Source organism: Boleophthalmus pectinirostris, unplaced genomic scaffold (assembly GCF_026225935.1).
Source record: "Boleophthalmus pectinirostris isolate CB_2022bp ecotype Guang Dong unplaced genomic scaffold, ASM2622593v1 HiC_scaffold_20, whole genome shotgun sequence".
Taxonomy (NCBI): domain Eukaryota; kingdom Metazoa; phylum Chordata; class Actinopteri; order Gobiiformes; family Gobiidae; genus Boleophthalmus; species Boleophthalmus pectinirostris.
In genome coordinates, this window is record NW_026571153.1 from 30,852,411 (window position 1) to 30,879,951 (window position 27,541).

Consider the following 27,541-nt stretch of genomic DNA (forward strand, 5'->3'; position numbering starts at 1 on the left):
TGTCAGAAGTGGGATTCGAACCCACGCCTCCAGGGGAGACTGCGACCTGAACGCAGCGCCTTAGACCGCTCGGCCATCCTGACATGTGACCACAAACTCTATACTGCCCTCAGGTGTCAGAAAGGTACAATTACAGGCAAAATATTGTTACGGTCCAAAAACACTCAAAAAAAAAAAAAAGAAAAAGAAAAGAAAAAAGTTCATTGATATTTTATTTTCATTCTATTTAGCAGCAGTGGACCTCAGTCTGTCGTACATCTCCACGTAAAAGCCACGGGCCACTCATTTGAGGACAGTGAGTTACAGATTTTAGCCAGAGAGAAAAAATGGTTTGAGAGGGGAGTGAAAGAAGCCATTTTTATTAAGAAAGAGAATCCTTCTCTAAACAGAAATGGAGGCCTCAGACACCATCTATCTCCTATTTACAACCCCATCCTCAAACCTAAATCCAAACAAACAAGAGAACAATAAGTGTAATAAGTGCCAGGTCAGGTGCAGAGGTGTGGAAGCTCCATTATGGACATTCATTGTTATGCTAATTGGACCCCACACCCTGCACAGGTCAATTAGCCGAATTAATGAGCAGAAACTGTATGAGGCATTAATCCTCAACAAAGTAACTGTAATTACCTCTCATTAAAACAGTAACTGTAACTGAATACAGTTACTCATAATCTGTACTCTGATTACGTAACTTCGGTACTTGTAATCTGTTACTCCCCCAACACTGGGCATTAATGCTTTCTATCAACATGGACACCAGACCGAGTTACAGGTCACATCTGTAGAAACTGTACTCCAACCACAGTCAGAATGCTGTTTTTCTACATTTTTTCTTTTCTTTTAATAGTAGTTGTAGTTTTCTTTTTGTGTATTTATTTTTTGGTGAAGTGTATTAGGCTGATTTAGAAGTAAGTAGTGTGTATTTATATCTTTAACTGTTACTAATGTCTAACTGTAATTCATACACACATTTACACTACTAAACTCTGCTGCTGTTTATTGGCACTGCTCAAAACTTCTCTGTCAGAAGTGGGATTCGAACCCACGCCTCCAGGGGAGACTGCGGCCTCCAAGTGTCAGAAAGGTGCAACTACAGGCAAAATATTGTTACAGTCCAAAAACACTCAAAAAAAAAAAAAGTTCATTGATATTTTATTTTCATTTATTCATTTATTTATTTTAAGCATGTTTCATAATAGAAAATTCCTAATTTGTGAATAGTGTTCACTGTTCGCTTTTCTCCATGAGGGTGTTATTGGTTTGTCTGAAATGTGTCAACAGTATGGCATTAATCCTTTCTATCATCATGGACACCAGACCGAGTCACATCTGTAGAAACTGTACTCCGATCACAGTCAGAATGCTGTTTTTCTACTTCTTTTCTTTTAATAGTAGTTGTAGTTTTCTTTTTGTGTATATTTATTTTTTGGTGAAGTGTATTAGGCTGATTTAGAAGTAAGTAGTGTGTATTAATATCTTTAACTGTTACTAATGTCTAACTGTAATTCATACACACATTTACACGACTAAACTCTGCTGCTGTTTATTGGCACTGCTCAAAACTTCTCTGTCAGAAGTGGGATTCGAACCCACGCCTCCAGGGGAGACTGCGACCTGAACGCAGCGCCTTAGACCGCTCGGCCATCCTGACATGTGACCACAAACTCTATACTGCCTCCAAGTGTCAGAAAGGTGCAACTACAGGCAAAATACTGTATTAAAAAGTATTAAAAATACTCAAAATAAATAAATAATAAGTTGACAAGGCCCCGACAGATGAGGAGCTCAGAGAAGGTCTCAGACAGTGGGGTCCAGAGGAAGAGGTGCTGGAGGGACCATCATGGCAGGACAAGCCCCTACATGGGGCGGACCACCGGAACAGAACTGAAGTGGCTGATATCAAGAAATCCTACCAATGACTTGAGAGGGCTGGTCTGAAGGACACACAGAGGCACTGATCCTGGCTGCTCAGGAACAGGCCCTGGGCACTCGAGCAATAGAGGCCCAGATCTACCACACCAGACAAGAGCCACGGTGGAGACTGTGCAAAGAGGCTCCTGAGACAGTCCAGCACAGAACTGCAGGTGTAAGATGCTGCAGGGAAACAAACATGGAGCAACATAACCAAGTGGTGGGCCTAGTGTACAGAAACATCTGTGCAGAGTACAGGCTGGAGACCCCAGGATCAAGGTGGGAAACACCTCCAAAGGCTGTGGAGAATGACCGAGCCAAGATCCTGAGGGACTTCCAGATACAGATGGACAGGATGGTGATGAACCAACCAGACACAGTGGTGGTGGATAAGAAACAGAGCAGAGCCGTGGTGGTGGACATCACAATACCAAGTGATGGTAATATCAGGAAAAAGGAACACGAGAAACTAGAGAAATACCAGAGGCTCAAGGAGGAGCTGGAGAAAGCATCGAACGTGAAGACATCAGTGGTGCCTGTGTTGATCAGACACTCAGGGCTGTAACCTCCAAACTGGAAGAGGCTACAACAGATACCGGGAAAAACAACGAACAACTCAGTCTAGAAAAGTGCAGGACAGGAACAGCAAAGATACTGCGCAGAACTGTCAAGCTCCCAGGCCTCTGGTAGAGAACCCGAGCTGAATGAGAGGGAGAGACCAACCACCGTGGAAGGTGAGAAACACTTTTTTTTTTCATTTTTATTTATGTTTTATATTATTTATTTATGTATTTATGTATTACTTTTAGCATGTTTCATTATAGAAAATTCCTCATTTGTGAATAGTGTTCACTGTTTGCTTTTCTCCATGAGGGTGTTATTGGTTTGTCTGAAATGTGTCACAGTATGGCATTAATCCTTTCTATCATCATGGACACCAGACCGAGTCACATCTGTAGAAACTGTACTCCGATCACAGTCAGAATGCTGTTTTTCTACTTCTTTTCTTTTAATAGTAGTTGTAGTTTTCTTTTTGTGTATTTATTTTTTGGTGAAGTGTATTAGGCTGATTTAGAAGTAAGTAGTGTGTATTAATATCTTTAACTGTTACTAATGTCTAACTGTAATTCATACACACATTTACACTAAACTCTGCTGCTGTTTATTGGCACTGCTCAAAATTTTCCTGTCAGAAGTGGGATTCGAACCCACGCCTCCAGGGGAGACTGCGACCTGAACGCAGCGCCTTAGACCGCTCGGCCATCCTGACATGTGACCACAAACTCTATACTGCCTCCAAGTGTCAGAAAGGTGCAATTACAGGCAAAATATTGTTACGGTCCAAAAACACAAAAAAAAAAAAAAAAAAGAAAAAGAAAAGAAAAAAGTTCATTGATATTTTATTTTCATTCTATTTAGCAGCAGTGGACCTCAGTCTGTCGTACATCTCCACGTAAAAAGCCACGGGCCACTCATTTGAGGACAGTGAGTTACAGATTTTAGCCAGAGAGAAAAAATGGTTTGAGAGGGGAGTGAAAGAAGCCATTTTTATTAAGAAAGAGAATCCTTCTCTAAACAGAAATGGAGGCCTCAGACACCATCTATCTCCTATTTACAACCCCATCCTCAAACCTAAATCCAAACAAACAAGAGAACAATAAGTGTAATAAGTGCCAGGTCAGGTGCAGAGGTGTGGAAGCTCCATTATGGACATTCATTGTTATGCTAATTGGACCCCACACCCTGCACAGGTCAATTAGCCGAATTAATGAGCAGAAACTGTATGAGGCATTAATCCTCAACAAAGTAACTGTAATTACCTCTCATTAAAACAGTAACTGTAACTGAATACAGTTACTCATAATCTGTACACTGATTACGTAACTTCGGTACTTGTAATCTGTTACTCCCCCAACACTGGGCATTAATGCTTTCTATCAACATGGACACCAAGACCGAGTTACAGGTCACATCTGTAGAAACTGTACTCCGATCACAGTCAGAATGCTGTTTTTCTACATTTTTTCTTTTCTTTTAATAGTAGTTGTAGTTTTCTTTTTGTGTATTTATTTTTTGGTGAAGTGTATTAGGCTGATTTAGAAGAAAGTAGTGTGTATTAATATCTTTAACTGTTACTAATGTCTAACTGTAATTCATACACACATTTACACGACTAAACTCTGCTGCTGTTTATTGGCACTGCTCAAAACTTCTCTGTCAGAAGTGGGATTCGAACCCACGCCTCCAGGGGAGACTGCGGCCTTAGACTCTATACTGCCTCCAAGTGTCAGAAAGGTGCAACTACAGGCAAAATATTGTTACAGTCCAAAAACACTCAAAAAAAAAAAAAAAGTTCATTGATATTTTATTTTCATTTATTCATTTATTTATTTTAAGCATGTTTCATTATAGAAAATTCCTAATTTGTGAATAGTGTTCACTGTTTGCTTTTCTCCATGAGGGTGTTATTGGTTTGACTGAAATGTTTCACAGTATGGCATTAATCCTTTCTATCATCATGGACACCAGACCGAGTCACATCTGTAGAAACTGTACTCCGATCACAGTCAGAATGCTGTTTTTCTACTTCTTTTCTTTTAATAGTAGTTGTAGTTTTCTTTTTGTGTATTTATTTTTTGGTGAAGTGTATTAGGCTGATTTAGAAGTAAGTAGTGTGTATTAATATCTTTAACTGTTACTAATGTCTAACTGTAATTCATACACACATTTACACGACTAAACTCTGCTGCTGTTTTTTGGCACTGCTCAAAACTTCTCTGTCAGAAGTGGGATTCGAACCCACGCCTCCAGGGGAGACTGCGACCTGAACGCAGCGCCTTAGACCGCTCGGCCATCCTGACATGTGACCACAAACTCTATACTGCCTCCAAGTGTCAGAAAGGTGCAACTACAGGCAAAATACTGTATTAAAAAGTATTAAAAATACTCAAAATAATTAAATAAATAAATAATAAGTTGACAAGGCCCCGACAGATGAGGAGCTCAGAGAAGGTCTCAGACAGTGGGGTCCAGAGGAAGAGGTGCTGGAGGGACCATCATGGCAGGACAAGCCCCTACATGGGGCGGACCACCGGAACAGAACTGAAGTGGCTGATATCAAGAAATCCTACCAATGACTTGAGAGGGCTGGTCTGAAGGACACACAGAGGCACTGATCCTGGCTGCTCAGGAACAGGCCCTGGGCACTCGAGCAATAGAGGCCCAGATCTACCACACCAGACAAGAGCCACGGTGGAGACTGTGCAAAGAGGCTCCTGAGACAGTCCAGCACAGAACTGCAGGTGTAAGATGCTGCAGGGAAACAAACATGGAGCAACATAACCAAGTGGTGGGCCTAGTGTACAGAAACATCTGTGCAGAGTACAGGCTGGAGACCCCAGGATCAAGGTGGGAAACACCTCCAAAGGTTGTGGAGAATGACCGAGCCAAGATCCTGAGGGACTTCCAGATACAGATGGACAGGATGGTGATGAACCAACCAGACACAGTGGTGGTGGATAAGAAACAGAGCAGAGCCGTGGTGGTGGACATCACAATACCAAGTGATGGTAATATCAGGAAAAAGGAAACACGAGAAACTAGAGAAATACCAGAGGCTCAAGGAGGAGCTGGAGAAAGCATCGAACGTGAAGACATCAGTGGTGCCTGTGGTGATCAGACACTCAGGGCTGTAACCTCCAAACTGGAAGAGGCTACAACAGATACCGGGAAAAACAACGAACAACTCAGTCTAGAAAAGTGCAGGACAGGAACAGCAAAGATACTGCGCAGAACTGTCAAGCTCCCAGGCCTCTGGTAGAGAACCCGAGCTGAATGAGGGAGAGACCAACCACCGTGGAAGGTGAGAAACACTTTTTTTTTTCATTTTTATTTATGTTTTATATTATTTATTTATGTATTTATGTATTACTTTTAGCATGTTTCATTATAGAAAATTCCTCATTTGTGAATAGTGTTCACTGTTTGCTTTTCTCCATGAGGGTGTTATTGGTTTGTCTGAAATGTTTCACAGTATGGCATTAATCCTTTCTATCATCATGGACACCAGACCGAGTCACATCTGTAGAAACTGTACTCCGATCACAGTCAGAATGCTGTTTTTCTACTTCTTTTCTTTTAATAGTAGTTGTAGTTTTCTTTTTGTGTATTTATTTTTTGGTGAAGTGTATTAGGCTGATTTAGAAGTAAGTAGTGTGTATTAATATCTTTAACTGTTACTAATGTCTAACTGTAATTCATACACACATTTACACGACTAAACTCTGCTGCTGTTTATTGGCACTGCTCAAAAGTTTCCTGTCAGAAGTGGGATTCGAACCCACGCCTCCAGGGGAGACTGCGACCTGAACGCAGCGCCTTAGACCGCTCGGCCATCCTGACATGTGACCACAAACTCTATACTGCCTCCAAGTGTCAGAAAGGTGCAACTACAGGCAAAATATTGTTACGGTCCAAAAACACTCAAAAAAAAAATAAAGAAAAAGAAAAGAAAAAAGTTCATTGATATTTTATTTTCATTCTATTTAGCAGCAGTGGACCTCAGTCTGTCGTACATCTCCACGTAAAAGCCACAGGCCACTCATTTGAGGACAGTGAGTTACAGATTTTAGCCAGAGAGAAAAAATGGTTTGAGAGGGGAGTGAAAGAAGCCATTTTTATTAAGAAAGAGAATCCTTCTCTAAACAGAAATGGAGGCCTCAGACACCATCTATCTCCTATTTACAACCCCATCCTCAAACCTAAATCCAAACAAACAAGAGAACAATAAGTGTAATAAGTGCCAGGTCAGGTGCAGAGGTGTGGAAGCTCCATTATGGACATTCATTGTTATGCTAATTGGACCCCACACCCTGCACAGGTCAATTAGCCGAATTAATGAGCAGAAACTGTATGAGGCATTAATCCTCAACAAAGTAACTGAAATTACCTCTCATTGAAACAGTAACTGTAACTGAATACAGTTACTCATAATTTGTACTCTGATTACGTAACTTCGGTACTTGTAATCTGTTACTCCCCCAACACTGGGCATTAATGCTTTCTATCAACATGGACACCAGACCGAGTTACAGGTCACATCTGTAGAAACTGTACTCCAACCACAGTCAGAATGCTGTTTTTCTACATTTTTTCTTTTCTTTTAATAGTAGTTGTAGTTTTCTTTATGTGTATTTATTTTTTGGTGAAGTGTATTAGGCTGATTTAGAAGTAAGTAGTGTGTATTAATATCTTTAACTGTTACTAATGTCTAACTGTAATTCATACACACATTTACACGACTAAACTCTGCTGCTGTTTATTGGCACTGCTCAAAACTTCTCTGTCAGAAGTGGGATTCGAACCCACGCCTCCAGGGGAGACTGCGACCTGAACGCAGCGCCTTAGACCGCTCGGCCATCCTGACATGTGACCACAACTCTATACTGCCTCCAAGTGTCAGAAACGTGCAACTACAGGCAAAATACTGTATTAAAAAGTATTAAAAATACTCAAAATAAATAAATAAATAAGTTGACAAGGCCCCGACAGATGAGGAGCTCAGAGAAGGTCTCAGACAGTGGGGTCCAGAGGAAGAGGTGCTGGAGGGACCATCATGGCAGGACAAGCCCCTACATGGGGCGGACCACCGGAACAGAACTGAAGTGGCTGATATCAAGAAATCCTACCAATGACTTGAGAGGGCTGGTCTGAAGGACACACAGAGGCACTGATCCTGGCTGCTCAGGAACAGGCCCTGGGCACTCGAGCAATAGAGGCCCAGATCTACCACACCAGACAAGAGCCACGGTGGAGACTGTGCAAAGAGGCTCCTGAGACAGTCCAGCACAGAACTGCAGGTGTAAGATGCTGCAGGGAAACAAACATGGAGCGACATAACCAAGTGGTGGGCCTAGTGTACAGAAACATCTGTGCAGAGTACAGGCTGGAGACCCCAGGATCAAGGTGGGAAACACCTCCAAAGGCTGTGGAGAATGACCGAGCCAAGATCCTGAGGGACTTCCAGATACAGATGGACAGGATGGTGATGAACCAACCAGACACAGTGGTGGTGGATAAGAAACAGAGCAGAGCCGTGGTGGTGGACATCACAATACCAAGTGATGGTAATATCAGGAAAAAGGAACACGAGAAACTAGAGAAATACCAGAGGCTCAAGGAGGAGCTGGAGAAAGCATCGAACGTGAAGACATCAGTGGTGCCTGTGTTGATCGGACACTCAGGGCTGTAACCTCCAAACTGGAAGAGGCTACAACAGATACCGGGAAAAACAACGGACAACTCAGTCCAGAAAAGTGCAGGACAGGAACAGCAAAGATACTGCGCAGAACTGTCAAGCTCCCAGGCCTCTGGTAGAGAACCCTGAGTCACTGTCAATGAGAGGGAGAACCAACCACCGTGGAAGGTGAGAACACATTTTTTTTCATTTTATTTATGTTTTATATTATTTATTTATGTTATTTTTATTTTTTAGCATGTTTCATTTGAGAAAATTCCTAATTTGTGAATAGTGTTCACTGTTCGCTTTTCTCCATTATTGGTTTGTCTGAAATGTTTCACAGTATGGCATTAAACCTTTCTATCAACACGGAGACCAAACCAAGTTACAGGTCAGATCTGTAGAAACTGTACTCCGATCACAGTCAGAATGCTTTTTATTTAGTTTAGTTTAGTTTAGTTTAGTTTAGTTTAGTTGTATTGTATTGTATTGTATTGTATTGTATTGTATTGTATTGTATTTTGTTGTATTTTATTTTATTTTATTGTTCACTGCCATAGTTTTGGTGCTTCAGTGAGAACCTACAGTGTAAAACAATCATGGATATAAAGAAGAAACATGAAGGAAAACATGTGTCCAAACTTCTGACTGCTCGTGTACACCACCCTTGCTGTGCTACTATGAAAACAGGAGTGGCAGCCATGTTTGTTGTGGGCGCGTGTGGGACGGGTAGGGGGCGGGGCTGACCTCTGACCTCTGTGTGAGACTGAGAGGCACAGCTGAAGTTTGGTCCAGTCTGAGAGAGACGGAGACACACAGGGGACCCTCATCTGAAAACATGGACAAAGGAGACGATATCATCAACCCCAGGTACAAAACACGACTATATTATTACTACTAGTTTGTGTCAGATGCCCTCCCATCCCATTTGAAATGAGGGCAGGTAAAAGGTGTTTATCTACTGTTTATTTTGTGGTACGGCTGGATAAACATGGAAAAATATTACAGCCTTTTAAAGCACCACCTAAAGCTTGTACTAAACAATAATCTGAAAAAATAATTAGAAAAATGTACTATATTGCACAGAATTGACTCTTGTGAGATTTAAATCATGTTCTAATGTTGTTACCGTCTCAAAATCATAGCTACTTCCATACATCTTATCCACCTTGTGATGTCATGAAGTGGTATTTTTCAAGTGAACAGCTCCTTTTATCTTTAGTTCAGTAGAGATTGGCAATTCCAGGGCTGAAAATATTCAAATTATTCTAGTGAAAGTGTAGGGAGTTTAAAAACACAGTTCCCGTTTTACCGCATGACATCACAAGGTGGAACAGTCTTTTCAGTCTGAGAGAAGTGTTAGAGACAGACTGGAATTTTGGACATTGGACATTTCCAAGTAAGCTAGAGTGTTGGAGACGTGTGGAGAAACTTTTTTAAATATTCCATCCAGTCCTTGTATTTGCAGAGGTCGCTGGTGCTAGGCTAGAGCATGTCAATGGCCATAGTTAGCCTTACCCACTCCACAAAACACTCGAAACAAATCTATTATTACACCAGACTTTTCATGTAAACATCTGTGTCAATAAAATAATTTTAGAAATAAAACCAACCTTGCATTTGAAGGATTTATGTCTGAGCAGCAGCAGTGAGTTGTACTTCCTGATAGAAAGCTTGGTAGCGGCGGATTGATATATGAGAAAATAGTCCCTCAACATGTGACGAATCATGTAATGCAAGGTTAATTTCATTTCAAACATTATTTTATCAACACAGACATTCATATAGACAGTCTGGTGTAATAATAGATTTGTTTCAGGTGTTTTGTGGAGTGGGTAAGACTGTTTTTAGTGGCAGGATAACTATGGCCATTGACATGCGCTAGCCTAGCACCAGCAACCTCTGCAAATACAAGGACTGGATAGAATATTTTAAAAAGTGTCTCCACACGTCTCCAATACTTTGGCTCACTAGGAAATGGGGTCCTATGTCCAAAATTCTGAGTGAAAGAAACAAAACACAACTCCAGTTATGTTTGTAATCAAGAAAAAACATTAGGCTGATAGGCTGAAGTAAGTAGTGTTTATTAATATATTTTATTGTTACTAATGTCTAACTGTAATTCATACACACATTTACACTACTAAACTCTGCTGCTGTTTACTGGCACTGCTCAAAACTTCTCTGTCAGAAGTGGGATTCGAACCCACGCCTCCAGGGGAGACTGCGACCTGAACGCAGCGCCTTAGACCGCTCGGCCATCCTGACATGTGACCACAAACTCTATACTGCCTCCAAGTGTCAGAAAGGTGCAACTACAAGCAAAATATTGTTACAGTCTAAAAAAAAAAAAAGAAAAAAAAAGTCACACATCTCCAACACTTTGGCTCACTAGGAAATGAGGTCCTATGTCCAAAATTCTAAGTGAAAGAAACAAAACACAACTCCAGTTATGTTTGTAACCAGGAAAAAACATTAGAACAGATCATAAAGTAACGTAATATGGGCCCTTTAAGCTAAATTCCGTCTTTATTTATTACAGTGTTGTGTTTCCAACTGGTTGAGAATCCTTTGTTTATTTTGGGCCATTTGTCGTAACAGGTGTCAATTCTTACACTGCAGTCTAGACCAGTAAAAAAAACAGCGCTCTGGTTGGTGGGAAACAGATTTAACTGTTCAGAATGTCACGTTATTTGTGAATCTTATAATTTATTTTATCTTTTAAATTACTTAAAGAGGAAGTATTATGCAAAACCGACTCTTCGGACCTTTCTATCATGTTATAACAACATTTCCTCATCAAAAACATGTCTTTAGACGTCATCCCTGCATGTTTGAGTCATTTAGCGATCTCTCCCGGGCCTTATTCAAACCCTCCTTATGTTTAGCTGTATGATTCTGTACAAGACCTACATCATTCACGTTCCCACACGACAATTCTCCATAAATATACAAAAACATGATACAAAACTGCACACAGCAACTTGACAAACCCGATGCGATGTGCAGTAGTTTCATTATCGCCAAATATAATGTGATAGTGCTCTGAAGGGGGAGTGATTTTTGACCCGAAAGTGAAATTAGAAATACCATACCCCTACTTTTACTCATGACGTAGACTCATACCTATTTTGTGTATTGTCTTCCTATATTTTGGTAGCCTGATTCATCATTTAACTTCGTACAAATCATTTGACCTCGCAGCCTTAGATTTCATTCGCTCGACGGTAGGCAGGTACTTTTTATGATTTAACCAATCACTGCTATTTGGTCGTGACGTATGTAATGCACCGATAACGGGGCTAACTGGTATATTAATCTTTTCCCAAATTCCGTAGGAAGAAGGACAATAACGTCTTTCCCCTTGATGAAATTCACCAAACATTCTTTTTATTCCGGCTTTAAATCCTCGATCTCGAGAATCGTTGCCAACACAGAATATATGACTTTTCTCTGATTGGCTGGTGCCCGAACTCGGGTTTTTGCGAACCGTCTGTTGTATTTTGATTACTGACCTAGTTGCTGGAGAGAAATGAAATTGAGCAGAGGCAATATTTAGGCATATTTAGGGCCCATATTACGCTATTTTTTAATCTGTTATAATCCTCATCACAAACATACCTTTTCATAACTTTTTAAAAACAGAACGAGCAATTGTTTTTGAAATTCTGTTGTACACTTTTAAGGCTGAATGTGTTTCCAAGTGTTACCAAATACTACTATTACTACTACTTCTACTACTTACACAACAATATACTAACGATAAAGCTATTGTATGTAACTTTTTGGCCAAATAATAGACTAAAATAAAAGCATGTTTTTCATAGTGGATGTTTTTATTGCACTGAAGTTTAGGTTCTAATGTTGTTTCCTCATCACAAACAGACTTGGAGTTGTGTTTTGTTTCATGTTTAACACACAAACCTGCATATTTAAGATGAGTTCTTCTCTAAAACAGAAAACATGTCATGTCATGATCATACAGGAAGTCCTCCACTGTGTTTTTAAACTCCATACACTTTCACTAGAATCATTTGGATAATTTAAGTCCTGGAACTGCAAATCTCTACTAAACTAAAAGTAAAAGGAGCTGTTCACTTGAAAACTACTGACTGAATGAAACAAAACACAACTCCGGGTCTGTTTTTTGTGGAGATAACAGTATTCTGACATGGCTAAAAGATCACAAGAGTCAGTTTTGTGTAATGCAGGACCTTTAATCGATATTGTGATAAATATATTGTGTTATGTTCCAGTGTTTTGTCGGTAATCCTTCCCCCTCTCAGCGAGTCTTTCGTGTTGTATTTCACGATGTTTTATTTTTAGATCCACAGTTGAGCTCAGACCAACAGCTGTTTCACATACAGTACATCCACTACTACTGCTACTCCATGTGACAACTGTCAGACAACTACTACTACTGCTATTATTACTACTGTTGCTGTTAATACTGGTATTATGAGTACTACTGGTACTACATGTGACTGCTACAACTGCCAGACTACTACAGTTACTGCAATTATTGCTACTGTTACTGTCATTACAGCTATTACGACTACTACTGGTACTACATGTGACTACTACAACTACTCGGCTACTATTGCTACTACTACTACTACTGTTAATACTGCTAATACAAATACTACTGCCAAACCCTTCGACAGAAATTTGGGGGCCGGGGGCAAAAAGGGCACACGGGCCCCCCTCTACTCCCACGACTACTACTACTACTACTACTACTACTACTACTACTACTACTACTACTACTACTACTACTACTACTACTACTACTACTACTACTACTACTACTACTACTATGTGGCCATACCGGCTTGTCAAAGCCTGATCTCATCAGATCTCAGAAGCTAAACAGGGCTGGACCTGGTTAGTACTTGGATGGGAGACACTGGGAAAATCAGGTGCCACAGTGAGGCACCAGTCGCAAAAACTGTTTGTTGTGTCTTTAGGCAAGGCACTTCACCCACATTGCCTAGTATGAAAGTGGAGTGTGTGTGTGTGAGTGATGGTGGTGGTCAGAGGGGCCGACAGTGCAAATTGGCAGCCTTGCTTCGGTCAGTCTGCCTCAGGGCAGCTGTGGCTACAGTAGTAGTTTACATCACCGGGTCTGGAGTGAATGAATAATGCTCTGTAAAGTGTCTTTGAGTGTCCAAAAAAGCACTATATAAAACTGATGTATTATTATTATTTCTACTAGTATTAGCTTTAGTACTATTACTTCTATAGTAGTAGATGTACCATGAGTACAAATAATAAGTAATTAGTAAGTAAACTGGCTTAAACTACTACTACTTTACTATTGTTGTCCTATTTTTACAACAAGGCTTGAGATTAGCACAGTTTTGAATTACTTTAGTTTGCAGGTTTCACATGTTATCTGTAGAGATGTATATGTACAGTAAATGTTTCTTTCTCTTGTTGTGAAGCACTTTGGTCAGCTGAAGTTGTTTTAAATGTGCTACTATATAAATAAATCAACTTGAATTGAAGTTTGTTTTGGGCCACACACTCTTGAAAAGTGAAAATCACTGGCAGCTATCTGTTTTTAGCCTCATTTAAACTGCTTCAAACCTCAGAACAACAGTGCTGTGCTGGTTACGCCTCCTGCTGTCTGTTGCGTTTTATGTAAATTACATTTAGCTGTAAAATTTTCTTGTTTTGTCCAGTTTTGCGGCGGCGCTGATGAAGCTGGACCCAGAGGATGGAGCTCAGATCATGGACTACATCAAGACTCAGGCCCTGCTCTCCAGAGAGAAAGCCCGTGAGAAAACTGCATTTCTTTTGTTTCACTGTATCAAATGTGCTACGGTTTTATTGTCATTTTGCATTGCTTTGATTTCGGTGTAAAGGTGCTTTGTCTGTAGTGATAGAGATAACAATAGACCAGAAAATTGGCTCCTTGCTACTTATATTGAATTTTTTGCTCTTTGTTATTATATTATATTGTGATGTGTGAGCTCCTGTATCCAAATAATTTTCCTTATGAATCAATAAAGTCTAATGTTTAGAGTGATGCGGAGAAAATGCAGACTCCACCCACAAAGGGAGTTGAACCCAAGTGTCCTAACCACATGTGTTGGTGTTTTCAGTGCTGCAGTCCTCAGTCCGGGAACAGAAGAAACTGTTGGTGGAAAACGCCAAACTGAAAAAAGACATCGAGGATCTGAGAGTCCAGCTACAAGACAAGCAGAGGAGAAGATTGGGTCAGAACGCTCACAGTAACTCTGGAAAATTAATCTTAAAGGGCCCATATCATACAAAATAACTCTTTTCACATTGTATCTTCTGCACATAAACAAACACAATTTGGGTTTTGGAACATCTATTACACAGTAGTTATGAAATCTTACTGATTTCTTGGAGACAGTCACAGACCAGGAACTATGAAAGTCCGACTCTTACTCATCCCCCCGCCCGTCCTGAGAAAGCACAGGCTCCGCCCTCCAAACGTGACGTAGGCTCTGAGTGAGCCGCCCTTCCTCCGCCCATCTCAGGGAGGGAGGGGGAGACAGAAGGCAGAATTGGGCAAACTTGAATCCTATAATAATGTTTGATCAAATTAGGTCACAAAAAGTGTGTTTAATGCGAAAAATTAAGATAAATAACGCAGAACAGCAGACCTGTACAGTGCAGACGCAGGACGGTCTGTGAGTGGGTGGAGGCGGGGGCAGAGGCGGTGGAGTGGGGGAGGGGGCAAATGCGAAACGCTTTTTGCTAAGTCAAATGTGTCATAGGTGTAGCTGCCGCGTCATCATTGTATCAGCTTTAGTTCATTGTCTGATGGGAGGGTGACAGAAATACGCTGTAATTTGTTTAAAAAACGAAAAAGGTAGAAGGTAGAAAGCTCTGAAAAGTTGATTTTGCATGAGATGGGCCCTTTTAATAACACATCCAAACCAGTATTTCATTTGTAATATCTTATCAGCTTCATATTTTTTGACAAACAACTAGATTAAAGAATTTTCTCATTGTCCAAACAACAAAAGTTATACTACTATATACTATACTTTATGTATTTATTTATTTATTTTCCTCATTCATCCATCAACCGTTTTTCTGTGTATATCTGAAATTTCAATTGTGTTCTGTTATTTTGTTGTTTTTTCTTTCTTTTTAGCGAAAGCGTTGTTCTCTCCAGCCCCGCCCCCTCAGCAGACGAGCCCCGCCTCCTCTTCAGACTCACCCGCCAATGAACCCGCCGCTTCATCTGTCAATCAACCTGGCCAGGATCGAAGAGACGGACAGCGCAAAAAGAAAGGCGACAGGAGAGGTGAGAAACAGACAAAATATTATTACTGTTCTATATGAAAACTTCTCTCTGGATATGTCATTGCTCTGCCTCGAATGTTCCACATTATGACATTAAACAGCTCTAACTTATATTTATTCAATCACAGGTGGTTTTATAGATCAAAAATACTGAGAAAAATAGGTATTCTGACTGTGAGCGAGGTCGCCTCTCCACAGATCTGACCTGTAACCTGGTCTGGTTTGGTCTCCATGAAGATAATGTCATACTGTGGAACATTCCAGACAAATAACATCTCCATGGAGAAAAGCGTTTGACTAAGCTTGGTGTAAACGTTTAGCCCTGACGCGTATTTTTGTCGCCGCAGTCCGATCGGGAACGGGAAGCGAGCGCCTGTTGGGGGTGGAGCCTCGTCTGGACGTGTCGCGGTTGGACCTCAGAGTGGGGCGTGTCCTTAGCGCCCAGAGCCACGCCCACTCGCTCAGCATACAGGAAGTGGACGTAGGAGAGCCCGCGCCCCGGACTGTGGTCAGCAAACTGGGGGCAAACGCACAACTCGACCAGGTAAGAACAAGTGAATCATTATCGTTTACGTAATTATAAAACATGTCCTATGATATATATTTTTTTAATCTTAGCTGCCTGGTGCCATGGTAGTGTTGATATGCAACGTCAAAGCCTGCAAACTGAGGGGAGTGGTCTCAAAGGCGCGTCTCATCTGCTGCAGCCAATCAAAAGACTGCATCGAGCTGCTGACTCCGCCCCCAGGGTCCGCGCCCGGAGACAGAATCACCTTCCTCAACTTCCCAGGTACAAACATAGACTGAGTAAAGAAGTGGACTAAGACTATGTTTACATTGAAACTAATTCACGTATCACTGTATCACTGTATCAGAAACGATTTGCGTCCAGACACGTCGTTTCTGTGTCCACAAGTCTTCCCTACCCACACAGCTTTGAGCATATTTGTTTACATTTTACAGAAGCGAAGCTTAAAACCCCATGACTAATTTGCATAAACTAAGTGCTCAAAAAACTGCTCGCTATTGTGCGCTGATGAGGTTTAGCTTCTGTCGGACTAAAGGACATGACTCAGTGGATTATGTGTGTTTTTTCTGTGACAGAGGGGTGTTCTGCTGATGGTGAGTCTGTTCAGTGCTTCTATCATGTTGGAGATGGTTCCTGTGAAACTTTTCAGAAATTATACGTCTGCAGGTCGTACATATAGACCGTATATATGAATGAACATATATTCTAGCCTCTTAGTGTTTTGGCAGTGAATAACTTCACAGTGCATAGACCTACATCAGCGTATCAGCGTTTTCAGGTGTCCACACAGAGACAGATCAGATCTATACTCAAATGAATTAGATCATTCCGTCTCTGGAGCCATTTTCAATCAGATTAGTGTGGACGAACACTGCATCAAAAAACATTTAAACCTGTCAAAAGCTGCCATAGTTTTTACTGAAGGGCTCATTTTACTCTAGTTTCTGATCTATGTTCTAATGCTGTTTCCTCATCACAAACAGACCTGGAGTTCTGTTTTGTTTCATTCACACATGGTTAACACACAAACCCTGCAGATTTACACTGAGTTTTTCTCACAAAAATGAAACACTATGTTCCACCCTGTGATATCATGTGGTAAGACAGGAAGTGCTCCATTGTGTTTTTAAACTTCATACACCTTCACTAGAATAATTTAGATCAGTGTTTCCCAAACTTTTTTTTCTGGGGAAGTCACAAACCTTCACGACCCAAGTCAATAGACATGATTCATAAATCACAAAATAAAGGTGGATTTGAGCATTATTGAACATTAATGAAGATATTTTATTGCTGACTGAGTGATCGTGTCTCTCTGAACAATTAGTAATAATATTATACGTTTTAAACAATGAAAAACAGTCATTGAAGCAGCAATAAAAGGATCCATAAGTCAACTATTTGGACATTAAATGTAGAACATTTCTTTTTCTTTTCAACGTTCAATTGAACCAGAAATATGGGATCAAAATTGTCAATAAAATAATTACAAAAAGATTAGAAATTATATGAAATATGTCAACATTTCAACATGAGATAGATGGGACTGTGTGTGTTTTTGTAGCGTGTTCCAGCACGTGGTGCAGGAGGAGAGTGGCATACATGTATCAGGTGCATATCAGGCGGCCCCCAGAAAAATCTCCTGCGACCTACCTAAGGGTTGAGACCCAGACTTTGGGAAACAGTGATTTAGATGATGTCAGCCCTGGAATTGCCGATCTCTACTGAACTAAATGTAAAAGGAGCTGTTCACTTGTAAACTACCACTATATGACATCACAAGGTGGAACACAGCATTTAGAGCTTTGGAGATGTAGACAGAATAAAGTGTCACTCAAACATGTGTGAATGAAACAAAACAAATGTTTCTGAGGAGGCTTAAAGCTCACAAGAGCTAATTTTGTGTAATATAGAATGTTTAAAAATTTTAATCTTTTCTTTAGGTGAAGCAGACAAAGAGCTGCCGTCGAAGGAGCGTGTGTTTGAGCGTCTTCAGCCCGACCTGTGTGTGGACGCGAAGGGCGTGGCTCAGTACAAAGGCTGCGGCTTCGAGGTCAAAGGGAAAGGCCTGTGCAGAGCGCCCACTCTTGTCAACTGCTCCATCAGATAGAGACAAAACTAAAGCTCCATCAGATAAAACTACTGCTCTACTGCTGTTACAGATAGAAACAGAACTACTGCTTCATGAGACGGCCAAAATTACAACACAAACAGTTTTAATATCTGAATGGTTTTGAGGTGAAAATGTGTAAACAAAAATACAGAGAATTAAAAATCATTATAAACCAATGTGAGGTTCTGTTGTCATTCTTGCCTGTGTTTGACTGACAGTGTGTCCACAGCTTTCATAGAGGTTCAGTTTTGTAGGATTCTACTGTACTTCCTGAACATGTACTTTTTAGAATTGTGAAATCCCCAGAGTTCCATCAGAACTACAGCTCCGTCAGATCAACACAAACTTTTCATTTGGAGTCTGTCTCCTTCCCGTTTCTATGGATATGCCATTGCTCTCGTCGAATTCCACAGTATGGCATTAAACAGCTCTACCCGACATGTACTTAAATAGTTTTTATAGCTTAAAAATACCTAGAAAAACAGGCCTTCTCACTGTGAGCGGGGTTATCCCTCCACAGATGTGACCTGTAACTTTGCCTGGCTTGGTCTCCATGATGATCGAAAGGTTTAATGCCAAACTGAAAATCTCCATGGAGAAAAGAAGATAGCAGACTCTCCACCAGAAAAGTTACACAATGCACCTTTAATATCAGAGTCGTTTTGAGGTAGAAACGAAATGTGTAACTGTAAACTAAACTGCATGGACAATTCAAAATCATTCAAACCCATTGGCAGGTTCTTTCACGTTCTTTACTAAATGCTTGGATATTAAATTTATGAGAGGAACTGTGTTTTTCAACCACTCATTAAAACGAGATAAGATGACCTTTATTTGTCACAGTGGAAAAATTCCAATGTTGAAGTTCAAGAAAAGAAAGAGAATAAGAAATGAAGGTTATATTTGTAACTAGGATTCCTCTGAGCACTGCCTCTGGTCAGAGACGGAACACAAAATCAAGATAAAAAAAATTACACCATTTAGAAAAAAAAAAGTGCAATTTTTTTCATTGCTGAAATAAAACACAACTAGTGTTGCCAGACTGGGTGGGTACCCATCCAAATGGGCTTCTTTTGACTATGTTGGTCGGGGAGGGGAAGCCTTAGACAGGCAAATAATATCTGAGCTATTTTCAACAAGTTTGGGCATTTTTTGTTTTCACACCAATCAACACGATATGCAATAACACAATAACACAAGGAACCATATGGGACTTTTATTCTTGTCCAGTCTTATGGAGGTGTGCTCTGGTCTGTGCACAAATGAACAGACGATTGCTATGTTCAGACCATAGACGTATACAGTCTATGGTTGAGACTTCCCCAGCAGCTGATGCACAGATTCAGTTATTTGATGTATGAGTTTGAGGCTCTGTGTTTGTATTTGTTCTTGCAGTAGCCGAGGATATAGCCGACCATTGATGATATTCATTTTTATGCATAATGGAAACGCTGTGCTACAGTTTACCAAAGGTTTTACAGAACATGTTTTCTCAATCCTGGCAATGTTTTTCAAAAGCCCAACAATGATGGGTTTTCTGTGACAAAACGTTGTTGGGCGTTTTTTTGAGGGCAGGTTTTCAAACGTGATTGGGTGGAAATTATTAAACCCAATCTGGCAACACTGAACACAACTGCAGGAACTCTAATATATACATAGATAGATAGACAGATTCGATGTCCAATCCAAAAATATAAATCAAAATACATGACGTTATTAAGGCTAAATCCCATCTTCCGTGTCTAGTCCAATCACAGGGAGCGTCTGATGGTGATTTCTCGCAGACAGACTCAGAACTCTCTCTCTGATTGGTTCTCCTGTGAGTGATGGCCAATCGGAGCCGCTGTCTACAAACAAAACCCCGCCCACCGCTCTATCAGCCAGAGCTCTGAGCCAATCAGCGGCCTGCGTGAGGAATAGTGACGGATCGATCCCTGCCTCCTTCAGTCGGTCAGCGTGAGTGAGGACGAGCAGTGAGTGTTTAAACCAGTCTGGACCAAAAAGGCTCTGAAAAGATGCAAAAATAGATATGTAAGTGTGTCAGATGCCCTTCCATCCTCCTATAGGTGAATTTCAGCTGACGTCATTGTTATTAAAAGCCGGCGTTGCATGCTGGGAAATATTTTGGTCGGAGGCAAGAAACACGGTAGCGTCAAATACAGTGCGTAACCTTACGTATTTATCCCAGATAATGGTAAAGTCCTGCTGCATTATCAGATGCACAAATAGAAGCACGGAAGAAGGAAAAAGTCTTTTTCGTATTCTGAGTGAAAAGAACCACTAACAGCAAATTAAACGGCTTTCCAACATCCACAGAGCAAACGTAGAAGATCCTAACAAACCGTGGACTCCAACAAGTTCAACAACACATCGAGACTCTTGGAGGTTTTCATCTTTTCTGCTGTGAATGGCCCAGGAGTTTCCACCAAGTCATTGTGGATATCGCCCAAGTGAATATTTGTCCAGGCAGTTGGCGATTCAGACCAGAAATTTGGTTTGGTCCACCTTTTGTCGGGGTTGAAAAGGGTGATTTGGCTCCATCGATGCTTATGACCAATTTGTGGTCAAATGGTCTTGGGTCCTCTGCCGTTAGAGTGGATAAATAACCGGGATCAATACCCTTTACGTGCTTTCTCGCTCTGTCCGTCATGTTGAATTAGTGTTTATTGCCACCGACCAAAATAATTCCCAGCATGCAATGTGCGCTTTTGTCAACAATGAAATTCGCCTATATCACAAAACGTTTCTTGTTTACCTCCGCGTCCCTCTCCACTTGTGTTTCCTCACTGATCAGATCTGCCCTCACCACCATCACAATCACGTGCACGCCCTCGGGACAGAGCGCATGTACTTCCTGTGGGCGGGGCTGAGCAGGAGGCATGTCTAACACCCGTAACAACAGGTGTGACTCCGCCCCATTTCGTCGGAAGTACCGCGGGAAAATCCGGCAGACGCGCTGTGGATGTGAGGTAACAGAAACTCCACCAAAACTGGGGCCGGTGTGGAAAACAGCGCCACCTAGAAAATAGTGCACATTTTACTTAAAAAAACAAAAAAACACCGATATTTAAAGGTGTACTATGAAACTTTGCCAGTGGAGAGCAGAAACTGTGTATCAACATTTATTTCCTGTCAAAATAAAACCTTTTGTCGCCCCACCTTTTTTATTATTATTAATGAGACACACAAAATAATAAAATACTAATTATACAAAGAATAACAAATAATAAAATATACAGGACAGGGAGATAACGACAGAGGAGGGGTAGGGATGGCCAAAGGTCACACATAACCAACCATACAGATAAAAAAAGTTATATTAATTAAATTATTTCCAGGGTTTTAACAGCTTTCGAATTGGAGGGCAAGTGGATCTTTTTTTTATACACAGCAAAAAGTGGAGTGTTAAAATTGACTCACAGAATCAATTTTAAGTTCAAAAAGATAAATTTTAAGAGTTTATATGAGTCCAATGTGTTCTAGAGTTAATTTAACATTTTTGGAAATGTTAATTTAGTAACACTGGACCAAAGTTCCTGTTTAACCCCAAAATCCAAAGTTATATTAATGTTTTGAGAGTAAACAGATTATACTTTGTAGAGTTATTCTGATTTAACTAACATACAGAGGAGTTTTATTTTAGTTTTACTTTATTTAAGTTCATTTAAAATGAAATTATGTACAAAACTGGTTCAAACTGGTCTTCCTTCTCTTACAAGAGTTTGAAGTGGTGAATGGGAGGAGCCAAATTAACACAAGAAAACAAGGGAAGTTGAATTAACACTAAGGGAAGTTGAATTAACCTCAACCACGTCAACTCTGGCAAATAACCCCAACTCGAACCCCCATTTAACTTTCAAATAGTTAAAATAACACTTTTGGTGTTAAAAACAACTCTGAAATATTTTCCCCTAAAATTTTAACCCTCCAGTTTTTGCTGTGTATACTGGATTTCGGACAGGAAAATGGGAAAAGAGGGTTTACAAATAATGAATTTACATTTATGGATATGAAATTTTGCTAAGATCATTAAGAGATTAATGATGAATATTGTTTACTTTTTGTGTGATGCATTCTGAAAAAAACAAACAGCATGTCTGTAAAATGGGACATAAAGTTGCGTATGTATCGTATTTTTCAGACTATAAGGCGCATTTAAAGTCATTAAATTTTCTCAAAAATCGACAATGCACCTTATTATCCAGTGCACCTTATAGTATTTGACAAATTCCTTCCAAAAAACCACAGAGTCTGGGCAGGTCCAAAATAGATGAGCAGAGAATGTGTAAAGAAGTGGACTAAGGGAGAGTGACATCGTTGGAAATCTGAGTTCAAAAGAGCCAATCTGGAGCGAGCATGTTGAAAGTGATGCCACTTAACAACATTGTCAATCAAACATGTTATTAACTCTAGCGGGAGTGATGGGGAAAAGAAAAGCACCTGATTATTAATGTTATTAATATTAATACTGTTATTAAAGTTGATATCTTAATTTAGGGACAAAATACATGAAATAACACGAGGATCATGGAGAGCGGGTTATGAATATTTTAAGACCAAAATGATGAGGCTGTAAAACATAAAAAATTAAGAATTACAGCTTATAAACTAGAATTACTGACCAATTAGAGCGTTTCCCACAGAGCTCCGCCCACTCTGACGTTCACCTAGCAACAGGACATTTAGTGGCAGTGTTGTCGTGCCGTCACCTGTGCTTTCTTCAGAAACAACATCTTTAACTAATCTACGGCGAGGTTTCAAAAGATTATGGACAAACATCAGGATCCAAGGAGCTGGTTCCTTCAAGGAAAAAAGCAAACAAACTGTAATTAACCATGGAAGATGAAATTAAAATATACAATAATATAGTGAATCTAAAGCAAGAATTTAATTAGAAAAACAGGATATCCTCTTTGGTCAACCAATCACCTGAAGTGAAGTTTCAGATCTGTGGAGAGGCGACCCCGCTCACCGTCAGAATGTTTTTCTAGGTATTTTTGAGCAGTAAAAACACCTGCAAAAGCAAAAACAACTGCAAGATGGATACGTTTAATGCCATACTGTGGAACATTCTAGAAAGTGCAATGACATTTATTTTAGCTATGGATAAAACAAAACAAAACAAAAATCACGAGATGGGCACTTGGGGGGTCACTGATTTTAGCTCTGTCAGTAAAAATCATGTCATTCTGTTTAATTCTATGATCACAGCCTAAAGCTACGTTCAGACTGCAGGGCTTAACGCTCAATTCCGATTTTTTTGTGAAATCCGATGTTTTTGTGAGGTCGTTCACATTTCTAATTAAATGTGACTTGTATGCGATCCCCTGTGTGAACGTTAAACAGCCCAAAAGTGTCCCGCATGTGCACTGGAGACACGACGACGTCAACCGCAGTGAGCGTCTCTGTGTTTACGGAAGTTGTCCAAACATGGACGCAGCATTGAGCACCTGGAGATTTTAAAGTTCCTCTCGTACCGGAGCCAGAACATGAACAACTTAATGTTTTAAGGAGGAGATTGAGAAGGAGAAGGACGAGGTTTTTGGCCGTGGTGTTTTGTGGGACAGCGGCAGCGACGTCTGTTGAAAGGAACATGTGGATGTGGAGACGGAGCCAAGAGTGGTGAGTGGTGATGTGCTTCACTTCAGTGACACAGAGTTCATTAACAATTTTCGCCTACTTCAGGGCAGAAAAGTGACGTTTGTGGCTTGTTGATAAAGTGTAGGTGGAATGAATGCGCTTTGGCCGTTCACACTGAAGTCGCATGTCAAAAGATCAGATATGTATCGGTTTCAGGAGCACATATCCAAGTGTCCTGGGTCACATTTGAAAAAAACGGATCTGTGTCGTTCAGACTGTCATTAAAAGATCAGATACAGGTCACATAGAAGCCAAAAAATCTGATTTGGGTCACTTCAGGCTGCAGTCTGAACGCAGCCTAATTGTATCTTATTTATGTCATTTGGGACATTTATGAGCTAATATTTTGTACAATGTATGAGTTATTGTAATGGACTGTTGCACATGTCGTGACAGACACTAACGTTTGGATGTTAACGTGACTTGCTCTCCTTGTAGCGTGCTGCTCGCCATGTTGAGAAGAGCTATCCTGACCAGTACATTTTTGGTTTCATGCAGAATTAAGGGACAGTCTGGAATTTTGGACATAGGACCTCTTTTCCTAGTTAGCCAGAGTGTTGGTCGCTGGTGCTAGGCTAGTGCATGTCAATGGCCATAGTTATACTGCCACTAAAAACATGTGTCTTATCCACTCCACAAAACACCCGAAGCAAATCTATTATTGCACCAGACTGTCTATATGAATGTCTGTGTTGATAGAATAATGTTTGAAATAAAACTAACCTTGCATCACATGAATCATCACATTTTGAGGGACTATTTTCTCAGCAGCAGCGGAATTTTACTTTGCCGATAATATAGGTGTTAGTGTGTCAAGTTGTCAAGTTTTCTATCAGGAAGTACAACTCACTGCTGCTGCTCAGACAAAAATCCTTCAAATGCAAGGTTGGTTTACTTCTAAAAATTCTTTACATGGACAGTCTTTTGTAATAATAAATTTGTTTTGGGTGTTTTGTGGAGTAGGAAAGACTGTTTTTAGTGGCAGGAGAACTATGGCCATTGACATGCACTAGCCTAGCACCAGCGACCTCTGCAAATACAAGGACTGGATGAAATATTTCAAAAAGTGTCTCCACACGTCTCCAACACTCTGGCTCACTAGGAAATGAGGTCCTATGTCCAAAATTCCAGACTGTCCCTTTAAAATCACAAAAGGCAACACTGTGTCCTGGCCATTTGTTCACAACACAACACAGATAAACTATAGGCGAGTTTCATTGTTGACAAAAGCACGCATTGCATGCTGGGAATTATTTTGGTTGGCCTCAATAAACACTAATTCAACATGACGGACGGCGCGAGAAAGCACGTAAAGGGTATTGATCCCGGTTATTTATCCACTCTAACGGCAGAGGACCCAAGACCATTTGACCACAAATTGGTCATAAGCATCGACGGAGCCAAATCACCCTTTTCAACCCCGACAAAAGGTGGACCAAACCAAATTTCTGGTTGGAATCGCAAACTACCTGGACAAATATTCACTTCGGAGATATCCACAGTGACTTGGTGGAAACTCCTGGGTCATTCACAACAGAAAAGATGAAAACCTCCAAGTGTCTCGATGTGTTGTTGAACTTGTTGGAGTCCACGGTTTGTTAGGATCTTCTACGTTTGTTCTGCGGATGTTTGGAAGTCATTTAATTTGCTGTTAGTGGTTCTTTTCACTCAGAATACGACATTTTCCTTCTTCCGTGCTTCTATTTGTGCATCCGATAATGCAGCAGGAATTTACCATTATCTGGGATAAATACGTGAGGTTACGCACTGTGTTTGACCACTATCGTGTTTCTTGCCTCCGACCAAAATATTTCCCAGCATGCAACGCGGGCTTTTAATAACAATGACGTCAGCTGAAACTCGCCTATACGACAGTCAAAGACAAACACAGATGGGCTATTCCTGTAACCAAACTGGACTTTTGCATGGCTAAATGTCCCACAGTATGGCATTAAACCCATCTACCTTCATATATAAGTGTGACGCCACAGACCAAATTACAGGTCAGATCTGTGGAAAGGCGACCCCACTCATTTTAAGAATGCCTGTTTTCAAGGTACTTTTTCTGCTATGAAATAACGCTAGATTTGTTCCTCCCCCTAAAAATAAATAATAAATTATGTTTAAGCATCTCCATGGAAACAAGCAGGTGACAGAGCCCCAATCTGAAAAGTTACACAGTGAATCTTTAAATAACCCTGTCTAACTGCCCTGACATGCAAAGCGTTTTATCACATTTATATGCAATAAACTGTCTCATTATTTATACAGTATTTCAGCTCAGACTTTATGATTTGGAGAAGTCTTACCTGTGCAGGTGACGGAGCCGTGACTGGACACAGGCTTTGTGTTAACATTGTGTGCGTTTACTGCGGAGTTAATGTGTAACCTGCTTTTTACCCATCAGCCATTGCCCCACGGCTTTACAAGGCTGTAAAAAAGTCAACATCCGTCCACAGATGATTAATGACTCAGAGATAACAGAAAGAATACAAGCCTATGTTTCACATGACATCATATCCTCTTTTAACACTCGAATACCTTTTATTACTGGTTCATTTAAATACATTTATGGATCACTACTTTGTACTTCCACTTGATAGTAATGTAGCAAATATCAAATAGGTCTCAAATCTTTGGTCTCGAGTCTGAGCCAAATCCCAAGTCAGTTGCCCACAAGTCTATATATATATATATATATATATATATATATATATATATATATATATATATATATATATATATATATAGGTGCATTCTCAGAGTACTATACAATTCTTTCAAACCATAACACCAATGCATATGACTTTCTGAAGTCGTCATTCTGTCAATCATTGTTTCTGTTAAATCTTTGTCCTGACAAACTTTTTGATAATGTTACCTAATGTCTATGTTAATGATTATGATGTCTTTGGCAAGAAAATGTGTTCTTTTGAAGTGGGCAACCTCACATTTACCTACACTGGACTTATGGTTAACTCAGTTATCATCAACCATTCCCCTGGAAAAACTGACTTATGAACAAAATGGCAAACAAGATATGTTCTGGAAAATATGGACACCTGCACACATATACTTAAATATGTAATTTATTTTATTTATTTATTTTTTTTAATGCATTTGTTATGGGTGTGTGCTTGAGTGTGTGCGTTTATGTGTATGTATGCACATGTATGTAATTTGTATATATTTCATTTGCATCATTATTAATGTAATTATTGTTACTTTATTTTTATTATTATTTTCTGGTCAATATTACTATGGTATTTTTTTATTATAATTTTTATTTATTTACTTTTTTAATGTTTACTTTTTTTAATGTATTATTATTATTATTATTATTTATTTATTTTATTTATTTATTTATTTTCAGCATCTGTTAAGGGTGGGTGTGGGGAGGGCGAATCGAGGTTTGGGAATGGGGAGAAGGGGGTTTAAATGTGGCATTTAATAATTTCATTTGTACAGCACTTTTCAAAACTGTTAACATTAAACCTTTCTATCTTCATGGAGATTAAGCCAGGCCATGCTACAGGTCAGATCTGTGGAGAGGCGACGCCGCTCACAGTCAGAATCCCAGTTTTTCAAAGTATTTTTGAGCTATAAATCCACCTGTAAGTGAATAAATGTAAAGAGGATACTGTGGAACATTCCAGGCAAAGCAATGACATCTCCATAGAAACAAAAATGTGATGAACCCCCACCCAAAAAGTTACATAGTGCATCTTTAAGTAATTTTATGGAGCACTACTTTGTACTTCTATTTGAGTGATATTAATAATATGTATAATAAAATAAAGTTTCAAATCTCAAGTAGGTC

At 40.0% G+C, this 27,541-nt stretch overlaps 2 protein-coding genes, 7 non-coding genes and 1 pseudogene across 9 annotated transcripts; 2 read left to right on the plus strand and 8 right to left on the minus strand.

The window, feature by feature from the left end:
• Window positions 1–83, minus strand: trnal-cag (transfer RNA leucine (anticodon CAG)). Its single transcript has one exon. It is a non-coding gene; the product is annotated as a tRNA-Leu (tRNA).
• A 1,488-nt stretch (window positions 84–1,571) lies between these two features.
• trnal-cag (transfer RNA leucine (anticodon CAG)) lies at window positions 1,572–1,654 on the minus strand. The gene has a single exon. It is a non-coding gene; the product is annotated as a tRNA-Leu (tRNA).
• Window positions 1,655–3,101: 1,447 nt separating this feature from the next.
• On the minus strand, window positions 3,102–3,184 carry trnal-cag (transfer RNA leucine (anticodon CAG)). Its single transcript has one exon. It is a non-coding gene; the product is annotated as a tRNA-Leu (tRNA).
• A 1,508-nt stretch (window positions 3,185–4,692) lies between these two features.
• trnal-cag (transfer RNA leucine (anticodon CAG)) lies at window positions 4,693–4,775 on the minus strand. The gene has a single exon. It is a non-coding gene; the product is annotated as a tRNA-Leu (tRNA).
• A 1,457-nt stretch (window positions 4,776–6,232) lies between these two features.
• On the minus strand, window positions 6,233–6,315 carry trnal-cag (transfer RNA leucine (anticodon CAG)). The gene has a single exon. It is a non-coding gene; the product is annotated as a tRNA-Leu (tRNA).
• Window positions 6,316–7,256: 941 nt separating this feature from the next.
• trnal-cag (transfer RNA leucine (anticodon CAG)) lies at window positions 7,257–7,339 on the minus strand. The gene has a single exon. It is a non-coding gene; the product is annotated as a tRNA-Leu (tRNA).
• Window positions 7,340–8,954: 1,615 nt separating this feature from the next.
• On the plus strand, window positions 8,955–18,257 carry LOC110170304 (aminoacyl tRNA synthase complex-interacting multifunctional protein 1-like). The gene is made up of 7 exons (XM_020935950.2): window positions 8,955–9,022; window positions 13,837–13,931; window positions 14,260–14,373; window positions 15,288–15,440; window positions 15,787–15,983; window positions 16,058–16,229; window positions 17,912–18,257. Exons 1-7 carry the CDS (start codon window positions 8,991–8,993, stop codon window positions 18,076–18,078), a joined length of 930 nt encoding a protein of 309 aa, XP_020791609.1. The 5' UTR covers window positions 8,955–8,990; the 3' UTR covers window positions 18,079–18,257.
• trnal-cag (transfer RNA leucine (anticodon CAG)) lies at window positions 10,338–10,420 on the minus strand. Its single transcript has one exon. It is a non-coding gene; the product is annotated as a tRNA-Leu (tRNA).
• Window positions 12,967–13,083, plus strand: LOC129409912 (5S ribosomal RNA; annotated as a pseudogene).
• An 839-nt stretch (window positions 18,258–19,096) lies between the features above and the next one.
• Window positions 19,097–23,120, minus strand: LOC110170292 (GTPase IMAP family member GIMD1-like). The gene is made up of 4 exons (XM_055156636.1): window positions 23,011–23,120; window positions 22,704–22,881; window positions 20,837–21,099; window positions 19,097–20,088 (listed from the first exon to the last, which is right to left on the minus strand). Exons 2-4 carry the CDS (start codon window positions 22,858–22,860, stop codon window positions 19,804–19,806), a joined length of 705 nt encoding a protein of 234 aa, XP_055012611.1. The 5' UTR covers window positions 22,861–22,881; window positions 23,011–23,120; the 3' UTR covers window positions 19,097–19,803.
• Window positions 23,121–27,541: the final 4,421 nt, after the last annotated feature.